This window comes from Saccostrea echinata, unplaced genomic scaffold, assembly GCF_033153115.1.
Source record: "Saccostrea echinata isolate AGI-Se365-2 ecotype Australia unplaced genomic scaffold, CSIRO_AGI_Sech_v1 ptg000052l, whole genome shotgun sequence".
Taxonomy (NCBI): Eukaryota; Metazoa; Mollusca; class Bivalvia; order Ostreida; family Ostreidae; genus Saccostrea; species Saccostrea echinata.
In genome coordinates, this window is record NW_026889801.1 from 9,362,942 (window position 1) to 9,371,488 (window position 8,547).

An 8,547-nucleotide genomic window follows, 5' to 3' on the forward strand; every position below is an offset into this window, starting at 1 on the left:
TTTTCATTTAACATTTTATTTTATACTCAAAAAATACTAATAAAATAGTGAGAATGAGCTTCAGACACAGTGCTTTCCCTTTTTAGAACTCTCTCTACTGGAAAGAACAAAAAAGGTGTTAATCATGGCTGCTCTTAGAAGGACAAGTTTGTTATTGAAAAATGTTTTATGTAATTCTCGCACCAGAAGTGTGAATCCTATTAGAAGTATTGGAGAAATATGGGTTGATGGAAGCTGCATCAATCGTAATATATTTTTAGCCCCGTTTTCATGATTACTGATTAAGAAATCGCCTTTAATACATTGTATGAGGCCACATAATTCAAAGTTTAGATTCTCATCCTCATTTGCTTAAAATTGGGGTGGGTGGGCGGATTTTATTATTTATTTTCTAATTCTGTAAACATCTACATAACGATCTATTTATTCGAAATTTTTACATTGTAAATGCCAATATGGATAGATTTCATTGCTTATTCTTTAAAATGTATACAGAAGATTCTTATCGTATAAAATATTTATCTTACACATTGTAGTAATGATTTTATGAGAACGTTGGTACACACCACACATAACAGTTTCTGCATGTATAAAATTAGGTGCGGATCCAAATACTTTGTACATAAATTGTTGTTGTATGTGTTATTCACCACTTCTCATTGACCTTTTTCTAAATATATATTTTTTATTTTGGTCTGATTAACGAAAACTTATGTTTTGTCTGAAAATATCACAGATTTCTACTGTCCTTATAACATAATTTTTTTTGTTCTTGACACATTGTCGAAATTTAATTTGCACAACATGTCTAATTTAGCCTACTAGACAATTTTTATATAGATTTACCATTTTCTGTAGCGATATTATCATCTTAAGTTGCCGACAAATGTTAAACATGAAATAAACAGGTTTTTTGCTCTCCACAAACTCCTATGGTCAGTGGTAAAAATAGCACCACGTGACATAACACATTTAATACAAATGGGATGTAACTCTAAAACTTTGACCATGATTGATGGCAACAAAGTTATTACAAAACCTAATTAAAAAAAAGAAAACAGAATAAAATACAGTGGGTAGGGACATTTTGTGAGGGGCAGGCAGGGATGAGAATCTAAAGATTAATTTTTCTGGCCTTACTGCAATTATGTACAAAATACAAATGCCTAACATGTTTTTTTTAATTTCATTAAATCATATCATTTTTTTATTTTTTTAAAAAATAGCTGCACTAGGATTAACAGATGAACAAAAACAGATACAGAAAGTTGCAACAGACTTCGCTAAAAATGAGTTATATCCTAATATGGCAAAATGGGATGAACAGGTATATAATTTGGCATAAAATGTCTTATGTATTTTAAATAAGCATTTTAGGGAACTTTAATTTTTCTTGACTTAACAGTACGTATAAGAAATGGGCTGGTTGAAAATCAAGCAATGTTAGCATTTTATTATAACTAGCATTTTAATTAATTTAATCAGTGAAAGAAAAGGTAACTGTGTTTGCTATAGAATATGATGATCTTGTACGGCCAGGAAGGAAAATGCATCATGCCTTCTATTGAAATAAGATAATAATAGATTTAGAGGCAAGTCATAGCCAATATAACTAACATTTTAATTATTTGGTGCTGTACCATTTTCTGTTGTCAATTATAGTAAATTTATGTGTTGCATGATAGGAAATATTCCCAATAGATACAATGAAGAAGGCTGCTGAACTCGGATTTGGAGCTATTTACTGTAAAGAAGAAAATGGTGGAACAGGGTTAGGGCGTATGGATGCATCAGTGATATTTGAGGCCTTGTCACAGGGATGTGCCAGCACCACAGCTTACATAAGCATTCATAAGTAGGTGTCATGATTTTAATCAGCTACAATTTAGAGCTAAGGCTAAGCAACATGCTGAGTAACATAGTGTTTATTTCTTCACTTCCTGAGTTATATTTATATTATTTAAGAGTATTAAAGGAGATAAAATTGCAATGTTTGGATTGAAAATGAATGAAACGTATAATTTAACTTACTTTTACAATTTACACATTTATTGGGGAAAACTTCAAAATAAATTACTGGTAGAAATCTTATCAACAATAATGAGTGATGTGCACATTTACATACAAAGCAATATTACCTCTCTTTCTTCCCCCCACAGTATGTGTGCCTGGATGATTGATGAATTTGGCAACAAAGAACTCCAACAAAAATGGATCCCAGAGTTGGGTTCTATGGACAAGCTTGCTTCCTACTGTTTGACAGAACCAAATCATGGCAGTGATGCAGCAAACCTCAGCACCACAGCTAAACGTCAGGGAGATAAATTAATACTGAATGGATCAAAGGTGAGGATAATACTAAAGAGACAAATGACTCTGCTACATTGATTTGTATTACATATTCTGAGTACTGAGAAAATAATGGTCACTTCTGGTTCAGGAATTGATATACTGGCGGAAGTATTTTGTGGAATTCATAAGTACATAATGTATAGTCCATAAACATTCTTTGAATTTAAATGAATTTTTACAATGATTTAAAAAAAAAAAATAAGATGAAATATTGTAATTTTCAATTATTATTTGGCCCACTGATGAATTTGAAATATAAGAACATGTATGTACATGTATATGTATGGAACTACATATGTAATGAATTCTTACAGTGCTTTGCTGGATATAAATTACTTTCATTGAAATATTATCATAGTTTTGAAATATTATCATAGCTATTTAACTTCCTTGAATGCACCTAACTTTCATAAACACTTGAAGATCACTCTGTTGACAGGCATTCATCAGTGGAGGAGGGGACACAGATGTTTATATAGTCATGTGTAGAACAGGGGAGCAGGGCCCTAAAGGAATCTCCTGTCTGCTGGTAGAAAAGGGATCTCCTGGGTTAGCCTTCGGCAAGAAAGAGAAAAAGGTTTGTAATAATTTTCATTTACAACCTTGTAAAGGTACTGTAACCGTATTACATCTAGCGGTGTATTCTATGTACCACCTTTTGTGGGAAGAAACTTCCACTAAAATTCACTAAATGTCTTGCATATTTAATTTTTATGAAGTACTTTCAAAAAGCGCTAAATAAAATCTCCACTAACTTGTTGAAAAATCCATTTCTGCTAAATATTGTACATGCCAAATATAATACATATACATTTATTGTTGTTGAATCAGTTGGTAGCATTGCGATAAGGGGGATAACTCTTGAAAATATGATAAAAATATGAAAATCAATTTGATCAGGTATGTAAAAATTTATTTTGTTGTCATGGTCAATATATTTAATGTTTGCTAAGTGTGTTGTAAAATGATATCTGAAAGTAATTTAAGTAGTAGGTAATAGAATATTTATTCAACCAATTTGGGCCCGCAGTGGAGCATAAATATGAACAATGTCCGAAATCATAGTTATAAATAACAATAAACAGAACAAAACAAACAATTCTATAATGAACAGAGAGTTAGCTGTCAGCTTTTAGGATGTATTAAATGTATACAAATAGTTTAGGTATAAAGACTGTATTATGCCTATATGTTAATATGTTGTTTTCTCATATTAAAATTTGCATTTAAATGTTGGCATAATAAAACAATAAACTCAGAATCTTCATTTGACATAATCCATGTAAAAGTATTAAATTTGGAAAAGTTTAAAAAAAATTTATTTAGAAACTCTCCTCTAGAATCATTATACAGTGGACATTCTAGCAAAAAATGTATTTCATCCTCTGTTGGACTTGAAATACAGTAACAACAGGCTCTTTCACACCTGGGAAGAATTTCATTTTTACCATATTTATTAAGTTTCCCTTCATATCTCCAATTTCTGCCCTTAAGCAATGATTACTAATTCTGAATTTTGTGAGAATTACCCGATTGTCCCGGTTTTTCATATTCAAGTATTTTTCAAAATTGAATGACCTTTTATGTAATATGTATTGGTCTCTAAAGCCATACAACATGTAGCTGGCTCTGAAGTTATTTTTCTTGTATGGTGTAATCAAATTTTCACATATGACCTAACATGTCGCAAGCCACAGGTTTTGTGTCCATTCTATTTCCACAAATGTGTGGAAATAGAATGGACACAAAACCCGTGGCTTGCAACGATGATGACCTAATTAAAGTTAGTTTTCTAACTTTTCTTCAGGTTGGCTGGAACTCTCAACCTACCCGAGCCGTTATTTTTGAGGATTGTGAGGTACCTGCTTCAAATCTGATAGGGGAACTTGGGGATGGTTTTAAGATTGCCATGAGAGGTTTGAATGGAGGAAGGATTAACATAGGTAACTACAGGTGGAATTTCAGCATGTTCTTGTCAATGGCATATATTCCATATAGGCAAAAAGGCTGTAGCCTACACATCATTTTGTCAGGGATAAAATTTAAGTTGAAAAAATGGGAAAGTGGAGTTGATAGAAAATCTTATCTATTAATATTATTTTGTCTGTTTGTTGCAAATTTTAAAAAAGCATTCTTAGCAATCTGCACTTTTATACCTATACAATGTAAATGTTTACAGTTTTGCTTTTTAAAGCCAAAATTCAAGTTATATTAAATCTTATCAGACAATTCCAAAACCATCCACAGCAACAGGATTAGTGCAGGAAATGAAATTGATAACTGGAAATATTTTTGGTTAGTAGGAAGTTAAACGTATTGATTGTATTACGATTATTCAGTAAGGAAGCTAGTTTCAATATTTTCTAAGCAGAGTAAAAGGATAAGTTCTCATTTTTGTTAACTGGTCTTCATATCATGATATAAACTGAAAATATGTTTACAATATCATTTTCACTGGTCAAATTACAATCCTAGATGTCTTCGAGCTTGCAATAATGCTCTCTTTGTGCCCCCCCCCCCCCCAAATACCTATCAAGAGGGGTCCCTTGTCTACAATTAAGTTAAGTTTAGCATGTTTTTGAGTTATGCTTTGGTTTTTTACTGGTGCAGTAGAACTCCTTTATAATGAACATGAAAGGGGGCGAAGGGGGGGGGGGGGTCAGCTTTTATAAAGTACACTTGTACAACAAGATAATGAAAATTATTGTACATGTACTGCAGAAAATGAGCAGCTGTGGAGATATGACAGTTTCTAGAATGAGAAAACAAAATGTTGCAATGGTAATTTGTTCTCCCTTTAATTAATATACTATTGAGGAATTTTAATTCATTTGTTTATGTTTTCAGCTTCGTGCTCATTAGGGGCAGCACAATCTAGTCTTGAACTTGCCAGGGATCATCTCAAAGTCAGAAAACAGTTTGGAAAGACATTGGACAGTTTCCAGGTAAAAAAAAAAAACTTTAGAGCTTTGTACTTGACAAGGACAGTCTTTTATACAAGTTTTTATGTGAAGGGTAAATGTAATGGTATTTTCTTTTTGAAAGTCTGTTACAGTCATTTAAATGTAAAAATTGATGTTTTTCAAATAAAATTTTTCATAATTGAATTTACAAGTATTTGAAAAAAGACCCACCATTTTTCAAACAATAGTTATACATGTAATAAAGCTTGATTTTTTTTTCTCAGCATCTCCAATTCACATTGGCAGAAATGGCCACTAAACTTGTAACCTCAAGAAACATAGTCAGAATGGCTGCCAAAGCCCTGGATGAGGACTGGCCTGAAAAAGTGTCCCTGTGCTCTATGGCCAAATATTTTGCTACAGAAGAATGTTCAAAAGTAACCAGCTTATAAGAATCTTCTTAATTGTAGTCAGGTTTCATGTATTTTAATAGTGATTGTTTGATACCAGGACATTTTTAACATTCTGAATATAGATTAATTTTTACTGCAGATCTATTTTCACAGTAGAATACAAATAATTTGACAGTTAAATTCACATATACAAATTATATAAAATGTACAGGTTATGAAATGGTACCCCCCCCCCCCAAAAAAAATCAATCAATCAATCGTGAAATGATGAAATGTGAACTCTTCAATGACTATTATGTATATATTCAGTGTTTCCTGATTGTGATGAACTAAGATCCAAGCATCTGTGGTGTACATAATTCTATTGATTCTGGCATGCATAAGTTGAACATTATAATATATAAAGATTTGAACATGCCTCCTAAGTACCAGTTCTTTCATATTTCCCTAGATTTGTAATGAAGCTTTACAACTCCATGGTGGCTATGGTTATCTGAAAGACTATGCTATACAACAGTATGTCAGGGACATTAGGGTACACCAGATCCTGGAAGGTAATTTATGGTTTTTAATTACATTGATAAACATTTTCACTTTACTTTCTTAGCAGTAGTTCATAGGAAAAAGCCATTCATTGACAGATTTATGAGGGATGCACCCCCTATTATAAGCTATTTCTTTATTAACTTTGTGCTTTCTGTATTAAACTGAAAATCCTAGATCTGTCCCCCAGCTCCTTGCAAAATGTCTTTGTGTTTTAAAGCCCATTATCTGATATTTTTAAAAGTTGATTTTTTTTTTTTGTTTATCCTAGCTGTTAGACTACTGATATTAAAGTCATTCATGCTTGTTAAAAAATTTACATGGCTAAGAAATTATGGGTATCCTTTTCTTTTTCAGGAACAAATGAAATAATGAGACTTTTGATATCCAGGGACTTACTGACAGATGGAGAAAGAAAATATTCTTGATAGTATTGTAGTAACCTGCTCTTTTATTTGACATAAAAATGTGACCTGTCCATTTCCATGTAATTTCTTGTGATGAGATTTTATGTTACGAATCACAACAACACAGAATACATAGTATATACCTGAGTATTTTGTTGCTCTGCATAATATATAGTGTGATACATTTCCTGGGTAATTAAAACTCATTTTGAATGATCTTTTGGTAGGAAACTGCAAAAAATACACTGATGGGTTGTATAACAGCATGTATGAAAAGATCAACATCATTTTTTACTTATAAACTAGGTACATGTAAATGCATTTATTTCTTCCTGACTGTTGAATTCTAACTTTTACTCTCTGTGTGATGTGCTGCTTCTTGCCAATTTTTAATGGGATTATCAACTTTTGGCAGATGATTTTTTGGAGAAATGGAATTAAATTTGTTTTCTTATCTTAAGAATCAAATATACAGTTACTTTAAAAATTTGATATCTCAAAAATAACAGGACTGTTAAAAAACTTTGTGATATACCAGATTTCGAAATTGAAACTGGACTCACTTTGATGTATCTTTTGTATTCATGCAGAACTGTGATGTTTGAGATATCAGAGTTCTATGAAATAAAGTTCACTGGAAGGGTATCAACATGTTTCCTATTTTAACTCATGGGAATTAATAAGAAATGGCATTTAAATTAAAAGTGAATATTAATAAGTTACATTCTGCACATTTTGATTCCACCAATCTGAAAATTATTGGTTAATTATTAACTTTTTCAGACTTAGAAACTAAGGATCCATGCAGAGCTGATATATGTGATATTGATTACATTTCTACTGTAAAGTAATTTTAAAATCTACTTGCGAGTTTTGCAGACTTGCTTTATTTTCTAGTACATCTATGTGGAGAAAAATTTCTTCATATGAAACAAGAAATTTTAAAACTAGTTTTTTTTTTAAATATTATACAAGATGACTGTGATATGTACATGCATAATATGAATATAAAGTAAAAAAAAAGAGAGATTTTTTTGGTTGTTGTTCTTTAAATAATTTTTTGGGTGTGGTTATGTATGCACGGTGTATAAAATCCCCCCCCCCCCCCCACACACACACACTCTCTCGGTACAATGATATAGATATCATATAGATATAGACACAATCCATGGTCTTTTTTTCTTCCTAGATCCGTGCATGAAATCTGTCAGGAAGTGTGAAGTGTCTGCCAGGATGAGTTGATGTCTTCAAAGGTTAACTTTTAGTTTCGGTTCCCTATCGAAACAAGAGGGGGACTTTCTTTTTCCGGAAATATAGCATTTGTCTGGTTCATGTTTTAAACTATTCTTCCGGGTATTTTTAACGCTTGATTAGTCAAAACATTTTCACCTTGCTGAGAAGCGTTTCAATCAATTATCGACGTGACGTCAGAAGTCGATCTGTTGACGGACGGAGGAGATTCGGGATTTGTAGGGCGAGAAGTGATCCTCATCCTGGAATATTAAAAAGCGATTTAGGTATTGTAAAAGTTCATTGTTCGAAAAGAAAGTAGTTCCTTTTGCTTTTCTCTTTCTGGGTCATTGAATTGTATGTGAAGATCATAGTGTTTAACTGCAGTTGATGAATAGGATAGTTGTGACTTTGCACGCACTCGTCTGCTCTCTCTCGTTCCAGTAAATCGGGGGATTGATCATTCATGATCAGTAAGAAGATTGACTGATTTTCGAAAGCAACGATGAAAGTGCTCAAAGCATTTTAAAGAGATATATAACTCTATTGCATAAATGCGTTGATAACAATTTCATTGACAAGTAGGCTAATACGGAACTTTCGAGATACGCCGGAATCGTGGTTTACGGCTGACTTTTACGGGAATACCTAATTGAAGACCTACAGGTAATTGAAGACCTACGGAAGACCTACAAAAAT

The 8,547-nt window shown here is 32.2% G+C and overlaps 1 protein-coding gene across 1 annotated transcript; it reads left to right on the plus strand.

The window, feature by feature from the left end:
* Window positions 1–90: 90 nt before the first annotated feature.
* LOC133204136 (isobutyryl-CoA dehydrogenase, mitochondrial-like) lies at window positions 91–7,645 on the plus strand. Its single transcript, XM_061339901.1, has 10 exons — window positions 91–245; window positions 1,227–1,327; window positions 1,686–1,855; window positions 2,160–2,346; window positions 2,792–2,929; window positions 4,160–4,295; window positions 5,200–5,297; window positions 5,540–5,692; window positions 6,120–6,222; window positions 6,569–7,645. The coding sequence occupies exons 1-10, from the start codon at window positions 125–127 to the stop codon at window positions 6,637–6,639; spliced, it is 1,278 nt and encodes a 425-aa protein (XP_061195885.1). The 5' UTR covers window positions 91–124; the 3' UTR covers window positions 6,640–7,645.
* The last annotated feature ends 902 nt before the right edge of the window (window positions 7,646–8,547 follow it).

Coding starts and splice junctions, on each gene's coding strand:
- LOC133204136 (XM_061339901.1), top strand. CDS start 125: ATGGCTGCTCTTAGAAGGACAAGTTTGTTATTGAAAAATGTTTTATGT. Junction 2,347..2,791: donor TAATACTGAATGGATCAAAG/GTGAGGATAATA, acceptor CTCTGTTGACAG/GCATTCATCAGTGGAGGAGG. Junction 5,693..6,119: donor CTACAGAAGAATGTTCAAAA/GTAACCAGCTTA, acceptor ATATTTCCCTAG/ATTTGTAATGAAGCTTTACA.